The following is a 23,815-nucleotide window of genomic DNA, read 5'->3' as shown; positions in this document are numbered from 1 at the left end:
CTTTTTTTTAAGGAAGGGGGTGTTTGATTCCAAGGTCCCTGACAGTTTGTCAATTTCAGAGAGTCTAGATTTCATTTGAAACAAATCTCTTTTGAATCAAGGTATTCATAGTTTCCCTACCTGGATAACCAGCATACATACCATAAATGAGAAGGTCTCCTCCAACTTCCCTAACTTGTCTCTCCCGCGGTATTTAACTAGACCACAGTGGGCTGTCTCTTACTGTGATTCCCACTGAGGACATCCATCTCTTCCCCACACCACCACCACCTGCCCCCCGCCCCAGCCCGTGCAGAAAAGTATTATTTTGGGGTTCAAGGAAAAGTAGAGAGGGGAGAGAACAAAAAGGCTTTTAACACTGCCCCCCACAAGAAAAGGGGCTTTTCTTCTCTTGATTAAATAGTAAAACTTTTAGATTGTTTTGGCTGCTAAGAGTGAGGTCTAATTTCGTGGCTATCAATGTAATTTGCTCAACTTGGCCAGCACACCAAGTTGCTACTTAGTTGGAGTTACTATTTGCCAAAAGCTCTGTGACATTAAAAGCTCTTTAAATGCCTTCTAAGTTTCTGGACACAGTATCTCTTTAATTTGTCTTCAGATGGTGCTCACACTAATGCTAACAGGTAGTAAAATAAGAGAGAGACTTAAACTGGTTTTTCTTTTTTAATTTAAAATGCAGTGATCATTTCATTATATTTGCTTATGCAAAATCAGACTTTGCAGACAGCTCAATGTGGGTTTGAGTCTAAGCTCTTCCTCTGTGATCTTGGGGAATAACTGAGAATCTAAAACTCTTTTTTTTCCCTCTCTAAATTATGAATTTTTAACTAGGATTCATCTGAGAAGTAGTGATATATACATACATAGTTTTTCCAGTTGTATTAAGATTCCCTTAAACAGGGTATGATTTCATCTGGAAAATTCCTCCTTTTTATTTTTATGTCATAGGGAGAGAATGATGAGAAGATGAGATGTCAATTAAGTGACCAGAGTGGATGAAATTGATTTTTATTAAGCTATGTCACTTAGGTGGTACAATACAGATTCCTTATTTGTTTTTTCGTTTTAAAGGATTGTTCCCTCCTTGGCCTCACTTCTAGATAATTTTATGCCATTTTGTGAAGATAAGTGGTTCTTGTTTGCCAATAAGCATTTTTTACTGTATTCTCTGCGTAAATACAGTGGGTTGTGTATTTGTAACTATTTTCAATGCAGATAATTAACCAATTCCCAGTTTTCTTTCAGGTAAATGTTGGAGATATAGTTATAATAAAAGGCAAAGAGTATATACCTGCTGACACTGTGCTTCTCTCATCAAGGTAGAGACACCTACTGATGCTCAGACAGTGTAGAGGATGGTTTCTCTACCCTGCATTGACCTTGTGATTTCTCCAAGGAAATAAAGAATAAACGAAGAATTTTAAACCTCTCTAATGATTTTGAACTAAACATTAAAAAGATTGATTGGGCTTAAAGGACTCTTTCATGTTTGCCATATAGAATAAGTGATCGGTGCTATGCTTTAAAATTCAGAAATTATAATTACAGTTAAGAGTCTGCGCTCCCTCTGAATGTGCTCAGATCTGTTTGTGACTACTAACTCTTGTAAGATTTCCTATCACTTATTTTATATAATACATGGATTGGGTACTATTGATTTATCTTGAAATCTTTATTCATGATAAATTCCTTTATGATGCATTCATGTATCCCTCCAAAGTTTCTTGATCTTTGTGGTGCGTTGGTACAAGAAAATGGATAAATGAGGTTTTTTTGTCATCTTGTCTTTTGAAATAGTATACTCTTCAAACAAAAATTAAAGCACTTTTTTCTTTCTTCTAAGTTCTTTCTTACTGAATTTAGATAGTTTTTGTTTTGCTCGTATTTAAGATAGTCATAAATTGGTCATATAGCACTGTAACCCTTTAAAGAATGTGACTTTCAAATGGCTTTAGGCTTAAAAACTGTAAAGCTAGTCCTAATATAAATTAAGAAAAATGTTTTTACTATTTTAGAGGTTGTTTATCATCATTTCCTTGGACAGTTTTATTTGTAAAATCCACATATAAATATGGACAGTGTCCTTTTTTCAAAATCTGTTTAATCAGGTCAATATTTAAACTGATTGAATTTGTGACAAATTGGGGAAACTTAACTGAGCAAGAAGAGTTTTCTAGATATTTATAGAAGTAAGTCTGCAGGTAGTTGAAGTAACTATAGTAATTTTTTTGTATTTTATAGCTGGGAACTTTTGGTGCCACTTACCTGTTGGTGTTTTTTTTTTCCCAGAAGGACTAAAATTAATAGCTTTTAAAACCAACCTTTCTGCTTTTAGTTCCCTTTGCTTCTAGCTTTATCAGGGCACGTTTCTAAAACTGAAGGGTGCTGGTAATGGTCCCTGTGAGGATGAGCCGACAGCACGCTTGCTGTCCTTGGAGCAAATCCCAGGGTCTTGTCTTGGCATGGTTTTTTTGAACCAGAAACTTACTGTCTCAAACCTTGACTTCACGTCTTTCAAAGTGAGGAAGATGGATTAAATGATCAGACTCTTAATATTCCCTGATTCTGCTTTCAGTTTAAGCTGATAGTCTTTTAAGTTTTAAGGATGGCTAACCAGCAGAATGAGACACACTTGGTGGTACTCAGTAGAAGTTTGATAGAGGTAATGAGTGATGGACCATCTGAATATCATACAATAAAGTTCAAAAGGATAGTGAAGCATTCCAGCACTTTAGGAAACTTTTGATATTTTCCTGATTAAACTTATTATAGAGACATAACTTATCATAGAAACCATCATATGCTGAAACATTAAGTACAATTTTCATTTTTATATGCTCAGAAATATGAAGATAATTGACTATGCTACCTTGAATTTATATTTAATTCTAAGTTGAAAGTTTTAAAAATATTTTTCATCTGTCTCTATCCAATCCAAACTCCTAATAAGCTATATGCTTGTGTTTCTTAAACTTGAGGACGTTTTTACAAGATTTCTTTTCTCAGCATTAAAAGCATTTGTTGGTGGCTATCAATATTGGTCGATCAAAATGGTTTCCGTATCTTAATATACATCTACTGTGGTTAACTTCCTTCAGATGATTACTTTTAAAAAGATTATCTGATTCACTGCTTTTTATTATTTAATGGAATCAAAGTAAAGTATAAAGCTTGTGCTACTAAATAGTTCTACCTAGTGACAAAATACCACCTTTCTGGGGGGTTCTATTGGTTTTTAAAATTTTTTTTCTCAAAATATTTTTGCGTTACTTGGATCTTGTGAACCTACATTAGCCTCAAGAAGTAGGTAGAAGCTTTTGCCACCATTAACAGAAAGATGAATTTTGACTTTGTCTTATTTTTAGTCATTTCACTTTATCCATTGACTGGGTCAGGGTTGGAATACCTAACTCCTAATCTAGTATCTCATTATACTACCCTATCCACTGTCAAAATAAGGACATAGTGATTTTCACCAGCAAGTGAGCAAAAAGCAAAATAAGAGTTTATAATATTCTAATTTCTAAATTTTTAATTTATTAATACTAATAGTACATCTTCTTAGAGGCAGTTTGAAATTAAAGTATGAACATGGTTGAAAGTTACTGTGTTTCATTGATTTTCATTTTGAAATGAAGAAACTGAAATTTTAGCATATAACAAAAAACACATATATGGGTTCACAAAGTATAAAATACTGTAAAATAAACCAAGCTGTTAATCCAGTTTCAGACAGATTCTTGCCATGTCTATTTCATATCTTCTCTGAAAAATTTCTCCTAGATTCAAAACTTGTTCTCCCAAACTGTTCGTTACCAAAACTTTATTGGTAAATAATTCAGAAGTCTACAATTATAACTTCCCAGATCCATGCCTTTGCAGCTTTACATTAAATATATTAAGGTGTTTATGCAATTAACCTTTGAAATGTTTTGGAATCAGAATATTTTAATGAAGATTTTTTTAGTATGGGTGTAGGGGAGAGATGGTATAGTATACTTTGTTTTTCAAAAGCCTAAAAGTAGTTTTCACCATTATCTCTTTTCTTCTTAGATAGGAGTGGATTTACAATAGATGGCAAGAGTGAGGAATTGGAGAAAGGAAAATCTGTTAGATAAAGTAGCTCTCTATATAAAAACATGCCTTTATTTAGTTTGCTCAGATATGCTTATGAGTAAAATTTCAGAAATCAAAAGTTTCTGTATTAAAAATTGAAATTTGGGCCTAAAAGCAAATAAGTGATTCTTAAATACTCCATTTTCTTGTGCCTTTAGACCTGATCAAAATAAGTTTTGAAAAAATTGGCATTAGACATTTTTATTAACATGTATTTTTTCTATAATAATTTCAAACTTTCTGTCTCTTTTGTCCATTTGTTTGTTTTTTTTTTCCCCCTCTGTTATTCATTTTTTTTGTTTTGTTTTAATTATTTTAAACTGGGACCTGTAGGTGGCAGTAGGGGAGATAGTGAAAGTGACCAATGGGGAGCATCTCCCAGCAGATCTCATCAGCCTGTCCTCAAGGTCAGAGCCGCTGAGTTGCCCAGGGTGTGTGTGTGTGGATCCTCACCTTTCACCAGAAAGCAGCTTGCACCCAAAGATGGTTGAGCTTTGTGTCTCTTCCTTGAAAACACATTTTATACTTCTCGGTGATGGATATTTCCCAGATGTTTCAAAGTCCTTTTATGAATACATTGTTGAATAATGTTCATCCCTCGAGTGGGCAAATTCAGCTCCTGTTGTTATCAACAGGAGTCAGAGTCCATGAGGCATGCCGGTAAAGGTAGATTTTAATTTCCTATGCATCATTACTATATATTCATTTTAACAACTTGCCTAAATACTAAGTCTTCATTTAGTACCTCTCCAGGATACTGTTCTGAACAATGTTAAGATTTACATGAAAAACTGTTACTGAGAAATTTTTATAATTTTAAACATTTGTCCTATATTTGAGATTTTCTACAAGTTCAGTAGAATCCCATAGCAGTTGTGGCTATAATCTGGGCTTGTAGGGCTTACAGAGGACGCCCTGCACAAAGCTGGATGTTGTACAGTTGATACTGCATGCTTTGGGATCAGTGTGTATCCCACTTGTAACTAGTGACAACATGCACGTTACTCTGATCAACTTCAGCTGTCTCCTGTGTCTGTCTTGTGATACACATCTTGTTTCGTCTTTCCACTAACTAATAAAAAAGCCTGCTTTGCCTTTCAGTAGTTTGTGTTTTGAATGTCATCATAATTTGCTGAAATAATTATTATCTAGCATGATTCCTTATCTGAGACTTCTTGCTGCCTTTTCATAACTTTGTCAAGAACTCCTGCAAAAACAGTTGTTTTAAGAGATTGAGAATGTTCTGAATTTAGATATATGTTTTATTTACCCCATTTCAAAGAGAAACCAGGCATTTAACTTTCTAACTTACTTGCCATTTAAGGTTCTAGAAAAGTTGTTTTATGGGAGAAAAAAAAGATAGACCATTATTCTCATTTGATCTGAGAATGGCCTTGGCTATAATGATCAGTAGAAGTTTATTGCTTTTCACTGTTAAAATATGGAATTGACAGTGGTCATTTAGCATTTGTCATCCTTCTGTATTATCAGAAGATATGTTTTATAAAATGTTATAAACCATTTTTATTTTGAATATATACATAAGTAAATTACATATTGGGAGTAATTGATAGAACTAAATTACTATTGTGACAGTAATAAAAAGTAAAACCTTAATTGATAAAGTGAAAATATAGATATTGAAAAACTTGTCCAGTTGGGGAAAAAAGTATCAGCCTTTATGGAAGAAAAGCAAAGCCCATAGAGAAATTAAAGGACTTGCAAGTTTACTTTAAAATGAATCTGTAAAATATTTGATTAATGACCACGAATTTCAGTACTTTTCACAAGTCTTCAAGCCATAAAACTAAGCCGTGTGCTCATGTCTGAAAGTCAGAATCTCCTGCTTTACACATGTACAAATTGGAAGTTGATTAGAAAATTCCAGGTGTTTGTGACTTAGAAATTTCTGTGAGTATACATACTTATCAGAAATTACATTCATAGTTACTATATGATGATAATTGATTGGCTTTTCGTATAAGCAAGTGCTGTTAAGTTTGATGTAACTTCAAAATGTTTTTCCTTATAGTTGAGGATCAGATCATGCGACGCGGCTGCAGGCTCACCTGGCCGTAATCACTAAGCAAGTAAAATTAGCACTTGAAGGGGCAGATTACAGGATGCTCGGGGAGTGTACCTGTGGCAACACCAGAGAACAGGGACCCCTAACACCAGCCACCACACACCGAACTTGCCTAAAACACTCTCGTGGGGACCCATAGAGTGAACCTTCTAGGTTCAGGTCATGGCCAAGGTGGCTGATTTTTTGCTGCCTCACTAATCTCTGAAGCAGCTCTCAGAAACAGAACAGGAAAAATAAGGGAAAGAAAGTGTATATCCCCTTTCATTGTAAAATATGTTCGTACAGTTTTTTAAAGTAGCCTTAAAATTTAAATATTATGGTCCACATAAGCTTATTCACCTTTTCTAAAGATGTAGTATAATGCAATCCAAACATGCAAATGCAAGTTTATAGAAGCAACAATCTGGAATTTTCTAATCCATCTCTTAATTTACATGTGGGCTATGAGCATGAGATCTCACCTGATATTTTTGAGCTAAAGGTATGACACAAAGCTGCTTCACATTTCAGATACAGTCTGTGTTGGGTCTGTATGAAGAAAGATTTAAGCATAGGGTGACAAATCTAATTATTTACATGATTTTGAAGGTCAGTACTGATTGTTGTCAGGCTATTGCTTTGGAGTCCTCTGGCTGAACATCTGATCCATGGGTTGTCATGCATGGGTTCTGCCTGGCAGCATTTTGTGGTTAGAATGAAAGACGTCAAGAAACTAAGTAACTAAACCTTTGTTTAGAATGAAAGGCTTCAGTGAGTCTAAGCATTTTAAATAAGTTATTATTATGGTTTCCTTCCCCAACTAAATCTTTATGCTTTTCCATTTAAAAAAACAGTGAGCCCCAGGCCATGTGCTACATTGAAACATCCAACTTAGATGGTGAAACAAACCTGAAAATTAGACAGGTAAGATCAAATATAGGTTTGTGGAATTATTACTGTTCCCTTACATGGAATTGAGAACTTTTTTGGAGAGGAAGAAAACTTTACTCTTCTAGGTTCTTCTGGCTGGTCTAAGAATGAAATTAACATGAGACCTGTTAACAGGAGAAAAATCAAATTTAATTTCATACATAATGGAATCCCGCATACGTGAGAGCCTCAAAGACAGCAATGCGAATCTGAGCTAAGGAATGGGAAGACCTGGGGGTCATTTACAGGATGATAAGAAGAGCAGATGTTTGGTAATTAGATGTGTGCCCTGCCAGATGGATGGGCCCACTTTAAATAAAGTTTATCTCTGGCAATAACTCTTCTCTGGGAAAAACCCATAATTTAAGTTCTTCTAGATAGTTAAGGGAGGGACAGTAGTTTCCCTTGAACCCTCAGGATCTCCACTGCCTTTAGCTCAAAATAATTCTCATGCAAAAGTGAGACATTTTTGAGTTTTGTTCTGAACCCCTATAGCTTTATTTCTTAATATTATTGTCTCGAGTTGAGGCAGTTCTGTTCACTTGCAAGTCTTTCCTCATTGAACCACAATGAAGTGGTTTTATAAACTGCAAGAGTTAAATATTACGGAAAATTCTGTTTTACTTGCCTGATTAAATATGATTCATCAGATAGGAACGATTTTGTAATATTTTTAATATTTTATGTAAAAGCCATTACTCTGATGATAATATTAGTAGTTCTCAGTGCTGTTACATGTGTCAGCTTGTTTATTTTTCCCCTTCACCTGGCCCATATTATTTGGCTTTGCCACATGTAAAAGATGCCTAAAGGCTCCCTCATCTCAGAGAATTTGTTAGGTTTCTGTATTTATTTCTCATACCTTTCCTAATAGAAAGTCACTGTAAGGTTTTTAAGGTTTTAAAAGGGACATTAAAGAAAGTATCCTCTTGGGTCCTAGACAGATGGTGACAATGACATGTGAGAAGGTTGGGTTCTGGCGGAAGCAGAGGTCATCCCAGCACCTGAACTCAGCCTGCCATGGGGAGTGAAGGCTGCTCAGAGACAGCCGACTCCTGGTGGACGGACGGAGAAACTGTTAGGAGCTTTCCTTCTCCGTGGACTGAAAGACTAAAAACATAGCTACTTTCTTGGCATAGATTCTAGTTGTTTTACATTCCCTTTCTGAGATTCAGCAGACAGATTTAGACTGCCTAATGCTAAATATCTTATTTTTGGAAGCAAACAGTTCTTTGAAGACTTTAATTCAAAATATCCTTGCAGACTAGTTTATAATCTCTTTAAGATATTTTAGAATTTTCACAAAATCTGCCCTGTTCTCCTAAATACCTACGTTCAAAAAAAACCTACATGCAAGTTGAGAGGAAGATATCTGCTAGTTTTGATCTGACGAAGAGAGGGGGGAATAATTGTTCTAAAATAGTGGGATCTCTTAGATTTTAAGGTGTGGATGAATTCAGAATTCCCTGCTCCCTCCCACATACAACCTATTTAATATACTTTATGCTAATTTAAAAATTTCTAAACAGGGCTTACCAGCAACATCAGATATAAAAGACATTGACAGTTTGATGAGACTCTCTGGAAGAATTGAGTGTGAAAGTCCAAACAGACATCTCTATGATTTTGTTGGAAACATAAGGCTTGATGGACACAGGTATGTAAGTCGGTCTTCATAAAAACACACAAGTCACTCTGTTGTAGGGTATTACTGACCTTGGTAGATATTTTCTTATTCTCTCCATTTGATAAATCAAACTCTCTTTCTTAAGCATTTTTGTGTTACTTCTACCCAGAGTTCTTTGGTGAAAGTGCTCCCAACGCCGTACACCTCACGTAGCTGAAGGCTTCCCAGGGCTCCTGTCAGCCGAGGAGCCGGATATTTTCCTGGATATGCAGGCTGCTGGCACGTTGTTTAGTGGTTTCTTCTCTGGCCGGAATATTTACAGACGTAGCTGTCACTCTCTGTGACCTGGGTCCTTTCCTGTAATCTCTGATGCCTCAAGGAGCTCAGACTCTACCCACCCGGGTTCATTGTGGGGACAGTTTCTTGCCTTCTCTGTGTAACTGCATATGCCCTTTTCTAGGCCATTTGATCTGTAGTCACCTTTATGCCTGCTTCCCGCCCTTCTCCATCCCCTTCTTTTCCCCTCCTGTCTCCTCCTGCCTCTTCCCTCATCCAGTCACCCTGGACCCAGGAGGCCAGGTCAGTTGCAGATTTTAAGGAGACATGATGGAAAAAGCAGACAAATCTGCCTGACCTTGAGAAACAACTTTCTTGCAGTAAGAGAAGGGCAAACAGACCAACAATAAAATGACAAGAAAATTTTATACTGTGTTAGAAAGTGATAAATGCTTTTGAAAAAATAACCCAGGATAAGAGAGATTGGGAGTTCTTGGGAGGGAATCACTTTTAGTTAATATGGCTGCAGGAAGGCAAATATTGCTTCATTGAGAAGGTAACACTGGGGCAAAGGTGTTAGGAGATGAGGAAGTCAGTATTTGGATATCTGAAGGCAGGTGATTCTAGAAGGAATAGACAGTACAAATTATCAGCTGTATGGTTACATCATTGGAAAGAGGGCAAGTACCTGGAGTGATTATGGTATGTCATTGATGCCAGTGTGGTTGGAGTGGAATGATTGGGGAAGAGGGCAATAGAAAAACTGGGAGGTAATAGTGGGCCAGGTCATACTAGGCTTTGTATGTCATTGTAAGGGTGTTATTCTGAGTGAAATGGGGATCAGCTGGCACTTTTTTGAGGGCCAATATCAGCTGTTTGGTTGTGGACTTAAAAAGTTTGTAATGTCCAAACAGATATCAGGAGGCAGTTAAAACACATATGCCTGAAATTTGGGATAGAGGTCCAGATTCATGAGATAAATCTAAGAGTATTTGGCATAGATATTTAAAGCTGTGGGATTGGAAGAAATCACCGAGGATGAACGGGTACAGTTAGGAACGTGGAGAGGGCCGTCTTAGGACAGCATTGAGACTTGAGAGGAGGGACTGGCAGAACAGACTGTGATCAGATCGGTAGCACAGAAACCAGGAGAGTGAAGAAGCCCATATCCAGGCAGATGGGCCACTGAAGACAATGAAATCAAGTGCAGTGAGTCTGAGAGCCTGCATTTGGATTTAGCAAGTGAAAATCCTTGAGCTCTATTAGGACTGGTAGATCCTGATGAGAGTTAGCTTGACATAATGAAAGGAGTTAAAAAATAGACAACTTTTTCAAGGAGTTTTGTTACGAAGGGGAGGAAAGACATGGTGCAGAATTTAGCAGGAAGGGTGGGGTCTCCTCTGACTCCCTTCTTTTCTAGTAGGCATTTGTAGTGGCCGCCTAAACGTCTATAAATGCTCTAGCTCGCCCCGCCAGCCGGAGAGATTATCAGTGCTTTCAGAGTTTTGTAGTCCCAGTATCACAGTATTTGAAATATAAAGCACATGTGAATACCCTGAACAGATCCACCAGTCTTCCTGTAAGTTTTGAAGTAATTATATATTGTTCTAAATTTTTCACAGAGTGATCTTTCCATGAACTGATGGTTATAGACTAATGATAGATTTGGCCATTTATGCAAGTAAAGTTTCTGCAGTCTGAGGTCCCTAACTGGCCAGCTTCCATTTCTTATCTGTTCCCCAGCAGATCGATGCCAAGCAAATGCACACAGGGGAGGAGAAACTTTATATGATGGTGCCAAGATTTGGGGTGCAGATAGAATTTATATAATATGCTTCAGTTTACATGACATGTGGACATAGATTTTCAGTATCTTTGTGTTTGTAGCACATTTGACTTTTACAGTAATTATCTAGTGCTCTCAGAGCCCCTTTAGTTTGGAATGAATGTACTTTGACCATATTAAGGATAAAGGTCATTGTCTATTGCTAGGAACTTCGGAATTCCAACTCTGATGAAAACTAGTAACTAATTCTTGTTGAGTCCTTGTAATTGAGAAGTAGTTTTTGCTTTTGAAGAGTTTGCCTCATTCCAGTCAATCTATGCCACAGATGCTGAGCTGACAGTTGCTAGGTCATACCTCTAGGTACGTGAGAAACAGTTGGCATTTATGTGCCCTAGCGCATAATCTAGCAGCTTCCCAGGAGCTGCATGGAGACCTGCCTGAAGGCCCCTCCCACCTCTGAAGTGCACCCCAAACTTTGAAATGGGCCTGAAAGGCATGTTGTTTTGCATAAGGACTGAGAGTTATAGTTTCTTTGTTCTTTTCTTAAATTGGAATACAAATTCCTCAGGATGTACTCACTTAAGTACATGGCTTTAGGGGCTGTTATTACCCACCCATCTGGGTTGATTTCAACTGAGCCAGTGACATTTGTGTAGCTCCTAAAAGAAGGTCCCAGCCCCAAACTACAACTGGATCCCCTACTGGATTATAAAATCTCACCAGAAGTGAAAGCTTCAGTCTTTTGTTTCTCTGACAAACAAATTCTGTTTCTGGAGGAAAAGGAGACTTTTCCTCTTTCTTCTGGAAGTTTTTTTTTTTTAATGAATTTTTCATTACATTTGACCTTTTTTGATTTTTTTTAATCAGCAAAATGAAGAAGTAATAATAGGAACCTTTGAGTCATTAAATTTTATGTAGTATGATTCCATTAAGAATCCCACTGTATTTGTGATAGCTTGTACCCTTGTGATAGCTCTGTGAGAGGTTGTATTAACCCACAACTTACCATAGTGGGTAGCCTTGCAAAAAATCCACAAAAGACCCAGCTTGACCCTTATTCACAAAAAAAATGTGGCTTAACTCCTATGGAATGAAGAATCTCAATTTGCTGTCGTTCAAAGGAGTGTTTAAGACTTTTAGATGCTACCATTTATTGAAAATGTGTTCACAGTTCTCAGAAAACTGATCTTCAAATACATACGCATGGTCTAGAGATTTTAATACAAACTTAATCTCTGGGGCGGTATGGATGGCAATACAAAGTATCCGATGAGATCCATGCATTTTCTTACCTTGTGTATTTTTTTTGTACCTTTATTTTGCACAAAGCTATTTTTAACTTGAAGGAAGGTGAGCGAAGGGAAACAGATCCCCTAATCTTACCACTCCTAAATATCTCAGAAACCTAAATGGACTTGCTAAACCAGGAAAAGTCTTCAACAGGCTTGAGAATGAGCCTCTGAGTTCCATGCTGCTGCCTGCTATCTTGGATAATGAAGTTGTAGGAAGTACCTGGTTTGGAGGTAACTGAAGTGCTTCCTGTCAGCTATCCTTTTGTAAGAAAATTATTCTTATTGGTAGGAAAATCGCTTCTGTTCTAAAAATTAAACATGAGAAGGGTGATTGTCATAGCAGAAACTTTCTTAGGACTGTATAGTGGCTGTAGAGTCCTTCAGCACTTGGGGGATGTCATTTCTAATGTCAGCATCGTCTGTCACAGCACTGTGCCCCTGGGAGCAGACCAGATTCTTCTGCGAGGTGCTCAGCTGAGAAATACGCAGTGGGTTCATGGAATAGTTGTCTACACTGGACATGACACCAAGCTAATGCAGGTGAGGTTTTGTCTATGAAAACCTTAGGGACCTGGGTGTTTGCAGCATTACTGTCAGTAGCCCTCCATACTGTAGTCCTGATAAATATAGCGGACCATCTGTTACAGACACCTGAGCCCTACAGTCTGCATGCAGATCTCATTCTTCAGTGGGTGGGGCTGTGAAATGGCTGACTCCATGCTAGAACGCTAGAAAGTTCCACCAGAGATCGCCAATGCATGAACACCTAATGATTTTGTATACCGGTCCATTGGCAGCGTTTACTAACAATTGCAGTGATCGGCAAAAGTTGTCTGTTTAATGATGAGTGCTCTGCATTAAAGCGTTTTATCTTATAATTTTATGACAATGATCAAATTTTAGAATTTATTTTATTTTCTTAAATAGAACTGAAAGAAAAACTCGTGAGTCAGATGTTGACTGTTTTTTCACAGCATTTTTATGTGACACCAGTTTTAATCCACTTTAATCCTGGCACTTAAAATGTTTACACAGGCCTGTGGGTGCTCCTTCTCTGCATTGAGACATCATGAGTGTTCAGTGGTTACATGGGTGTGGGAAATTCAGTCTTAAGATGCTAAATGAAAATCTGCTTTGAGGGCTGGTAACTCTGTTCCTTGTAAAGGCATAAAGATGTTATCCACAGGCAAGCAGGACTGCAGTTAATGATTCTTGATAGCCAGCACTGCCTAGATCCCTACTGTGCTAAAACAGTGACTAAATACCGTAAAAACCCTGCAAACCAGAGTGTCTTCATAGTTTGGGATTTCCACATGTCTGGCTATGGTTCACAGGTCACCTTCTCTGCCTCTCTCTGGGAGCTGAGATGCTAGACGTCTTCGTCTACCGTTTGCCTAGGTCGTCAACTGATGCATTGTTGCGTCTTACCTGCCACAGTGCGAAAGCTGTGTCTTCAAAAGGCGTGTTATTCCCTTCTCTTCTTGTTGTTTCATGTCATAGGAGAAGGACTGTGTGACGTGGTGGAGGAAGAGAGATGGTTAACTTTTGACAGCTTGTTGCATCTGATTGCTTTGTGTTGGATCATATGTAGACTTTGAGTTGTGACTTTGTCATGCTCACCGAAATACTAGATACACATTACTAGATTATTTGTACACATTCATTACTACTTATCTTTGTTTTCCCTTTACAGAATTCGACAAGTCCGCCACTTAAACTCTCAAATGTCGAAAGGATTACAAATGTGCAGATTTTGATTTTATTTTGTATTTTGATTGCCATGTCTCTTGTCTGTTCTGTGGGCTCAGCCATTTGGAATCGAAGGCATTCTGGAAGGGACTGGTATCTCAATCTAAACTGTGAGCATCGAAGTGCTTATTGTACTTATTTTTTCTTTCATGAAAACATGAATTTGTTTCACAACTGATATTGGAATTTCCTGTTTCTAAAAAGAAAACTTTGTTGCCAAGATAACAGAACATTTAATCTTTATTTTTCAGTGCACTTTCCAGTAAAAGTTAAGTAAAATGTTACAATCTCTAAAATTTCAGAATCCTTAAAAATATAGTGGTTACTCCAAAATAGTTATATTATTAATGTTATTTTAAATTTATTGATTTCTTTTATTTTTAACACAAGTGGTTATATAGCTATCTGGTAAAGAAAGCAGATTGAGTATATTTAAATCATCAAAAAGAATTTTACATGTTTTTAAATGTTTAATGTACTTTCATTTGAACTCATAATTGCAGTGAGTTCTGTGTTGATAATCATCTTTCTTTAGGGAAACTACTATTAAATAGTTTCCTTTTCTAGCATTTATCTTTTTACTGAATATTCCTGGGAAATAAGTTTACATTTCCTTTTGGTGAGCACTTAACCAATAAATACTTAATTTCCGAGAGTATGTAAGCAGATTCGAGTAAAATTTTATGTCAAAAGAGATTTTTTTCTGTTTTTTTTTTTTCTTTATTATATTGATTTAGCTTTGTAGTTATTTCAAGGGTCTTGATTTTTAATAAGTTGTTGGTTTGCTGTTTCAACATTAGAACTGCTAAGACTGCCATCATTTTGTTTCTTCGTATACTTTACAATTTATCTGGGATAACTGTTTTATTTACATTGTTAAAGAATAAGAATATAACTTACGTAGGGTTCAGACCTACACTGTTGTTGCTATTTGGGTTGGTTTTGCTGCTAATATTTTGTTTGTTGGCTTTTAACACATCTTTCAAGTTAGAAATGCTTTTCAAAAATTTGTTCTACCCAGTTGAAATTCTCCCTCAACTAATATCTCTAAACTTCTATGTCCCTAATACCTCTGAACTTCATGATTGGAATGAGTTTGAAATATTTGGTAGCACTTTCTTTTTAGTACCATTATGCAGTTCTTAATAAGGTTCACAACATCTTGAATATAAATAACGTTATTCCACCTTGAAGACTGTATTTAATAATACGAATATGTTATCAGCGCAGTGTTCCTCTCCAACTTTCTAGATATATAACATGAAAAGTTCTTATAATGCTAAAATTCTGGTTAATACAAACAAAATATAAAACTGTAAGTGACCTTTTTTCTACCTCCCCCAATAGATGGTGGTGCTAATAATTTTGGACTGAATTTCTTGACCTTCATCATCCTTTTCAATAACCTCATTCCTATCAGCTTGCTGGTGACATTGGAAGTGGTGAAATTTACCCAGGCATACTTCATAAATTGGGTAAATATGAGTCGCTATTGTTCTTCATTATGCTCAACATACATTTTGTCTTTTTTTTTTCTTGATAGGGTCTTTTGATCTTTCAGAAAAAATATCTTAATTATACCTTACTTTTTATTGACTACATTTCAAAATATTTTTAAGGCTAATTATAATCTAACAATAACAAATTTGGTTTGACGTGTGAAAATTGTAACAAAGTCTCTCACGTCAGAATCACACAAGTTTACAGACCAGACATGCTCGGGAAGATAGGTCTGTGGTTGGATTTAGAATTAAGATACTAGATTTTAGTTCTAATTCTGTAGTACACTAGCTGTGTGAACTTTGCCAAGCTGCTTGACCTCTTTGAGACTTGCTTTCTTGGCCAATCACATGGGAATAATAAAACAAGCTTTACTTGCATCTCGCAATATTTATATAGATCAAGGGACTCTTGTGGCATAGCAGACAACTTTATAAACAATCGAGTGCTATAGACGTGATGCTGTGATTAGCTTCTCACGGCAACCAGTTGTCTGTCATGGTTTATTCATCTTTATAGTGTATTTTTCCACACTACAAACAGTTTCAGCTGTGCTTGAATTTGTAGTCTTAATTTTTTTTCTTATTTTTTTTCTAATCTTAGGGAAGTGTTTTGGGCATCTGTTTCCTAAGTATTTTGTTTATAAAATGTTACTCTTCTCCAACTAAATTTCAGTTATTTTCACCAAAGTTAAAATTAATAAATTTATGTAAATTAAGTCTTTAAACATAAGCTGCCAGAAAGTATATTTTTTTATTTTAAGAAATTTTAATATCTTTTGATTTTTCAATTGTTTGAAAGTCTTTCAATATGAACAATATTAGGATTTTAAAAATATGCTGCTTTTGCAACTGTTCATTGTCCTTCCAATGGTGAATGATCCGCTTCAGCCTTTCATCTCTAATTCATTGGTAAAAGATCAGTTTAATGTAGAAATCTGAAATGAGTTGGAGGCATAGCTCAATTTGTTGCTGAAAAATTGTATAATAAAATTTGTATAAGTACAATTAAAACTTATTGAAGGTTTTCCACATATAGAAACAATTAAGTAGCTCATTATGAAAATCAAATAACTGGTCACTTTTTTAATTTGGGTTTTCAAAAGTAATATTTGTTTCAAATAATTACATAATTTTAGTATGTACCTAGAAGGCTTATGTTTTTCAACTGCTTTTCTGATATACAGAGACTTTTCTGACATTCCTGATAGATAGTCTCTTACCAAGCAGCTTCTTCCTTGGATAGAAATGAGATGATAAGTAACTGCCTTCCTTTTCCTCTGGTTCTTCCCAATAGATCTTTTATGAAAACGGCTAATCTCGTTTCCAGATGACAGCCTTACAAAATATCTGAACTTGGCTACTATGCCTATACTATCGTCCCCACCTCCAAACTAAATATTCTCTGCCTCCTTCCAGTTCTTCATTTGATATGATTTCCATCTCAGTCCCTGACGTGGTCACCACTCTCTAAACATTGCCCATTTGTTTACTATCCTTCTTTAAACGAGGTGCCTATTCCAGAACTGATGTTGATTAGCCTGAAGTACAGATGTAGGGAAGATCAGATTTGGTCCTTTCACTTGACATATGAATCGGTAAACCCTGGCCTTGTCAATAAAAACCCTGGCTTGTATCTGCTTTATTTTCAAGTATATACAATGTAAGAAGAGACTTGGTCAAGACAGTACAACAGGATGGAATTGCTTTGGTTAATTTTTTCAGGGATTTAAAGTCTTAATTATTTGAGCAGTGTTTAGTTACTGCTATTTTAGCTCACATAAAGCATCGTGTCAGACACTAGAGGAGGCACCTTACCTCCATTATCTAATTTAATCCTTATAGTAGGTCACTCATTTAGGAAATGGTGGAATGATAGTGAGCCAAGATTGCCTGATTCCAGAGATGTGCTCTGACTACCATCTGTTCTGCCCTTACTGAGAAATATGGTATTCTGTATTGAGCATTTTTTAGGAAATGAAATGGTTAGAGATGGCTAGAGATGAGTGTTACCTCCTTAGCTCTCCAGTTAAATAAAATTGTATTCAAATCTCTTATTATGAGTTGCATTCGATGATCTCTCTCTTTTTTTTTTTTAAGGACCTTGACATGCGCTATGAACCCACGGACACTGCCGCTATGGCGCGGACGTCTAACCTGAACGAGGAGCTTGGCCAGGTGAACCAAACTCCTTATTGATATGCTGAATTAGAAGTCAGATTTGGTGTAATTTCTGCTGTATGTGACAACTTTAGGTGAATTGACAGCTCCTGATTTTCCATTTTTTGAATGATTGGCATAAATAAGTACATGTTAGTACCTAACTGTCAATTTTCATTTCTAGTGAATGAACATTATCTAATGCATATTCTGTTCTCAGGATAAAGTATTTCACAGAGAGATGTCCTTTAGTATATAATCTGATTAGCATGTAAAGTATTGGCTGCTTTTGAGTTATAAACTCCCAGTATTAAAATTGTTCATAGCTTTTGGTCAGAAAGGAAGGGGAATAAAAAGGAAGTTTATCAATGAAGTTGTACAAGTCAAACAGGAATTTCAAATATATAATTCATAGTATATTCACATATATGCATATATTTGTAATTCATTTATATGTAATTCATTCACATATATGCATATATTTGTAATTCAATTAGGATTATATGTAATCCTAAGAAAGGGTTCTACTTTTCTTGTACCATTGCCATTTGCTAAGTCTTACTCTTAAGTAGCATTTAAACCAAAGCTGTTTTTTCTTACCAATTCAGATGTTGTATGAAGTTATTTTTAATCAAGCAAGCCATCACCAATCCCATAATTGTTTTGTTGAGAAGTGTTGAAAGATACTTTAGTGCTCTGAATCCCACGGACCGAGGAAGTTGGAGGACTACAGTCCATGGGGCCACAGAGTCGAATAGGATTGAAGCAACTCAGCGTGCAGGCAAGCACGTGTTAAGTAACGATAGAGGCCCTTACTAGTGCGAACTCAGACTGTTAGGGCAGACTTCTGTATGCCTGGAGTTTCTCTGCTGGCTTGAGAGAATTTCACTTCATATATGATTCACTGCTAAAAGGCTAGAAGAAATAGTTGAAAATATTCCTTGATGATGTGCAGAAAGTAGTCAGTTCATACCATTCAAGAATCCGTCTACCATGCTTGAGACCTGGGTTCCATCCCTGGATCGGGAAGATCCCCTGGAGGAGGAAATGGCAACCCACTCCAGTACTCTTGCCTGGAGGATTTCATGGACAGGGGAGCCTGGCGGGCTGCGGTCCATGGGATCGCAGCGCATCAGACGTGACTGAGTGACTCAGCTCAGCTCAGTACATTGTGCCCCTGCAGTGTAACAAAACTGATTAAAAGAATAATAATGAAAGGGTGTTTGTTTGTTTTTTAAGCCCTTTAATAAAAGACTGGCTTAAAATGATCTCTGAAATTCTAATGAGAAATTTTACATTTTTTTAGGTAAAATATATATTTTCTGACAAAACTGGTACTTTGACCTGCAATGTCATGCAGTTTAAGAAGTGCACCATAGCCGGAGTGGCTTATGGGTGAGTTTTTCCCTTTAATCAGCGTTATGATGTACACATTTAATTAGTGTTAACAGTTTGGTACAATTGGAGTTCTTTTTAGAGAAGGGTTGTTTTTTTTTTTTAATCTAGAAAGCAGCTGTTTTGACTTCAGCATGCATGTACATTTTATGTTTTATAGCTTGGTATTGTTTTTCATTTGGAATTACTATGAGGTAGGCACCCTACCCAATAATATTTTAGTATTTAGAGCTGCCCCGCAGACCTCTGATCTGACGCTGGTCTGTCCACTGCCGTAAACTTGCCATGCAGCCTGCCTGTGTTAAAGCACATTGTTTCTCCGAGAGCTAGCCCTCCGGTTTCTTTTTATCACCTCTCCTCTTTGCAGTCGTGGAATCTGTCCTTTAGAATGTGCTTGCTGAGCACCCATTTTTTTCTTCTAGGTATGCTTGCCTAAACTTCACAAGCCTCCTTTTTGAAACACTTTATAGGGTAATGTGAGAAAATTAATTTCTGCATCTCCTGAAAAGTCATGATCACAGATGAAACATCCTTCTGGTTGATTGATCCTGGCCTTTTATCAAATTTCCCAGCAAAAGACTGGTGTCTTAACCATGCAAGCAAGGACACTTGCTTTGGGTTTTTCTGACTTGCAGCCGCCGCCCCCCCCCCCCCCACTCCTGCTCTGTCTCTAAGCAGTAAACTAGTATAAAAACAGTGTACTGAATTACGAAAATGCCCTTAGTTAAAAGTATAAATAAATAACCTCTTGGTAAAAAGTTCTAAAAGCATGTGATGACTCCCCTCCGTGGTCTGTAAAGAGGAATAGATGGAGGCAGCTATGCCTCTTCTTTGGGTTAGTAGAAAGGATGACCAAAAGTGACTGTAAAGTGACCAAAAGGATGTGACCAAAAGTGACCAAAAGGATGACCAAAAGTGTGGGTAAGTGAAGCTAAAAATACATTTGACTGAATGGCTTTTTTACATGGTAAGGACAAGCTGCTAATTTAAGAAGCAGGACAACTATCTATTTCCAGGGCAGGATACCCTTTTGCATCTTCCCTCTTTATCAGAAGATCTCCCAGTTCCTTTAGACAAAAGAGACCTTCCTCTCTCCTCCCCCAGTTGCTTCAGGCCTCTTTGTTTGGCTGCTGGTACAGAAGAGGTTGTGCTACACTCTCTGACATTTTGCTCTTAAGTATTTAACCCACAGTTATCCCTGATGAGAGAAGAAAGGGCCTTTTGTGATTCTACAGTTTGTTGTATTATACTTGGTGACAAATTAATGGTGATGTTTGTTTTTATGCACATTCTGCTTGCATTCATAAATGTTATTTTTAGAGGATTCTGTTTTGGTAATATTGACATCCGTTTTTTACTTTGTTCAGTTGAATAAGCAAGTTCTTCAAATTAGTTGTTATTGATTGTGAACCTATCAGAACAGAGAACCAGAATAATAGCTAGGTGTTCTTTTGCATTTTACAAGGTTTTTCTTATTCCTGGAATAAGTTCTTAAGCACTTATAGGCAGTAGTTCTAAAGAACAATGTTCTTCATGTGTCTATTGGTGATATTATCATGAACACATGTATTATATATTGTGATAGAGTGGGTTTGAGACGTAAATGTTAGAGAGAGTTAAGTATTGTCATGGTTTAGATTGTTTCCAATGAAACAAATTTCCTCTTGGGAAAACCACATATCTTAACATTGAGCTGCAGTTGCAAGACATGAGTCATAGTCCTAGCTTTGTCATTAATTCACTGTATGACCTTAGACAGTTCCATTCAAATTTTTCAAACTCTTTAAAATGAGAATGGTGAGACCAGATGATCTCCAAGATCCTTTTCAGATCTGAAATTGTGTGATGTTTAGAAATTTAAAAATAGTGATTCCTTTATTTGAAGTTTTTAACTGTGAGATAAAAATGGATTTCCCTTTGGATAATGTATCATATTTTCAAGAATCCCAAGAGCCTTGTTGAGTCAAACTTGTTGTTAAACTACTTCCAGTAAATCATGTATGTGCTTTTAGAATCCTTAACCCTGATTGAGCTTTTTTATTCCTTTTATTAATTTATATTTATGGTACCTGCATGGAGATATAGATTTCTGGAAGTTTCCAGTTCAGAAACCTCAGACTCTCACCCAATATGATAAATTTATACAATACTTAAAAGTACAAAGGCTCCTTTTCTTTAAGAAACAATACTAGAAAACTCCTAAAGTTATTGACCTCAGAAGTAATTGTCCCGTCCCCTCCCCTAAGCATTTCTGATGGGCAGCTGGGACGTCAGCACTGCAGAGAATTGTTGATATAGGAAAGATTTAGAGAAGCAGAGACTTTAGACTCCTCAGTTGACTACAATAGGAGAGACACACAGTTGTTACTTAATTCTGTGGAACTCCAAAGGAAAGAGTCACGACTGAAAACCGCCTTCCTGTAGGCATTTCCTCTTGGGTTAAAGGAGCCGTAACATGGTTATCTTGTCCTGTCTGCCCATGGTATGTTTTACATTGTTTAACGTGGGAAGCTATTATTAATACCCATGTATACCTTCACCTCCAGAAGAAGAAAACATAGAGGTTGTCTCAGAATTTAGCAAAACAAAGGAAAATAACACATAGTTTTATATACTAACAAATGCCTTTAGGGTTATGATTTCAGAGCTGATGCTTCTTAAGCACTTTTTAAGAAAATAAAATCTCTTTCTACCTTACACAGAGTCCAAGATGAGTTCTGTTGGCTTTTATCAGTTTGAAAGACAAGACCTAAAGTCTCTTGGTAGTATAATCTTTACCTCGTTCAGTGTATTTTATAGATTTGTAGGAAGATATTTAACAAGGCTATTAAACATAGTAAAACAAGGCTCCAAAATTTAGTCTTAGTAAGTTTTCCCTCATTTCTTTTAACTTTGGCCCTAAATTGGATTCATGATGGTCAATGAAATAAGATTTGTTACACACCCAGTACACACCTAGCAATGATGTTTGTTTTGTAAAGATTAACTTTGTCCGAAGTACCGCTATGATTAACCTTGTTAGACTGTGTCATTAGATTTTAGTTAAATGCAAATAAATTATGATACCATATTTATAAATTTAGCTTATTAAAAACTAGAAATTCTGTTAAACATTTACTAAAGCATAATTTCAACAAATTACTTCTTATACTAATTCAGTTTTATCACAGTTACTTGAAAGCCAGAAATAGGTAATGAGGTTTTTATGTTCAGTGGGTAGAATTCTCAATACAGTGGCTATTCTCGGCTAAAGTCCTAAGTACTGTCTTTGTTGATAATTTAAAATCTTACTATTAGAATGAGCTGATGAACTGGGAAAAGTTTTTTGGTTTTTTTTTTTAAGAGTCTGTAAAGCAAATTAAACAATATTATATTTTTGTATGGGCAAGTCATTTTAATCAGTATTAAAAACATTTCACTGACTTTTTCCCTTTAAGTGAAAACCAAATGCTCCTAATAATAATCTTTATTTACATGTGAAAATAGCATGTGAGTAGTTTTACTTGACAATATTTTGTTTAGCAATGTTTGCTGAAAGAATCGGCGACTTCTTTAAGTTTGAGAGGAAATTCACCATGAGAAATCTCACAGTTATCAAAATTGCCCCGAGGTCTATATTATAACCAATAAACGTATCTCACTTCTCGCCGTGACTGGTAGATAAAGCTGGGTAAAAACCGTTCGTTTATTCTCATGCCTCAACAAGTGTTCATCTCTATGTATAATATGTAGTACTTTGTTAGATGTTGGGGATTTAATGATCAGCCAAAGTTCACCTGGCTTCCACCCCCCTGAAGTTTATAGTCTAATTGGAGGTTGATGGATGTCATTAAATCATCAGGCAGACCATTATAAAATCATAATGCAGTACAAAGGTCTGTGTGAGGCTGTGATTGGGGACACAGTGGAGGGGTGTGATCTGATCACTGAGACCAGGCTCTGGGATGCTTCACGCTGAGATCAGGAATGCGTTTAAGAACTCAGCAAGCAGATGTAACAGCACCGACCTCCCACGGCAAATAACCAGACAGGGGGCACACATCAGAGCTACCAGGGCAGTGGTCTTGGGGAAACTCCTGCAGACGGAATAAAGTAACAGATGTATGGGTCGCCTGCTGCGCATCTCCTTCAGAATAGCCCTGAACGTCTGCCCAGGTTGAACCACAGCCGGGAGCGCGGCCCTGAGCCCTGAGCCCTGAGGCCCCAGCCCCTCTCGCAGTAGGAGGTCCCGGGCTGCTGTACACCACCGAGGCCGCTTGGCAGAACCTTGGTGCAGGGCTTTTGCCTGGGTAGCCTCAGACCCTCCCCTGCTGTGGTTCGGGGACTCATCTCAGCCCTGAGGTTGATGGGGAGTGATGCCTAGAGCCCTGGGCTGCCGCTGGCTTTCACAGAGCTCGGCAGGAGGCCGTGGCTTTTTCTGGGCTCGCCGAGGGCCCATTTAGTCCTTCCCCTCAAGCATCTAAAAGCATCCTTTGGTAGAGAGGACAGTGAGTAGGGAGACCGCCCCCACTGTGACTGGAGTGAAGGGGGTGGATGGAGCCTGCCCTGGAGACAGTTGATGGTTTGCAGGTTCCTTGGAGTGATGAGGTCGGTGCACAGCCAGATTGGCGGAAGGGTGAGAAATAGAGGCCACTTAGGAAGTGAGAGGATTTTCCCCAGTTTTCAGTGAACATTGTATATTTATCAAACATAGTGGCTTTATACGGAACTCTGCATCTTTAAACTCTACCTACATCTAATACATTTAATTTAAAGGAAAACTATTGAATGACCTTGTATAATGAAAGAAACAAGAGATAAGGAAATCTGTTTTAGCTGCTGAGAGAGTAGATTTTAAATGTTCTCACGACAAAAAAAGAAATGGTAATTAGGTGATGGATGGGAGTGTTAGCTAACACTATGATAGAACAATCCAAGGTT

General features: G+C 37.0%; 1 protein-coding gene across 3 annotated transcripts in view; it reads left to right on the top strand.

Moving 5' to 3' along the window:
- Nucleotides 1-23,815, top strand: part of ATP8A1 (ATPase phospholipid transporting 8A1) — a 228,475-nt gene that overhangs the window by 59,691 nt on the left and 144,969 nt on the right. For 2 of the 3 annotated variants that reach the window (XM_043871060.1, XM_043871059.1), the window contains exons 7-14: nt 1,246-1,319; nt 7,036-7,105; nt 8,641-8,768; nt 12,521-12,632; nt 13,786-13,951; nt 15,189-15,316; nt 17,441-17,518; nt 18,807-18,895. In XM_043871060.1, coding sequence (XP_043726995.1) covers nt 1,246-1,319; nt 7,036-7,105; nt 8,641-8,768; nt 12,521-12,632; nt 13,786-13,951; nt 15,189-15,316; nt 17,441-17,518; nt 18,807-18,895 — 845 coding nt within the window. Of the gene's footprint in view, nt 1-1,245; nt 1,320-4,449; nt 4,524-7,035; nt 7,106-8,640; nt 8,769-12,520; nt 12,633-13,785; nt 13,952-15,188; nt 15,317-17,440; nt 17,519-18,806; nt 18,896-23,815 lie in introns of all 3 variants that reach the window. The other variant, XM_043871058.1, reaches the window with a different exon arrangement.

Source organism: Cervus elaphus, chromosome 17 (assembly GCF_910594005.1).
Source record: "Cervus elaphus chromosome 17, mCerEla1.1, whole genome shotgun sequence".
NCBI classification, from domain to species: Eukaryota; Metazoa; Chordata; class Mammalia; order Artiodactyla; family Cervidae; genus Cervus; species Cervus elaphus.
This window is presented reverse-complemented; position numbering and strand designations above follow the sequence as displayed.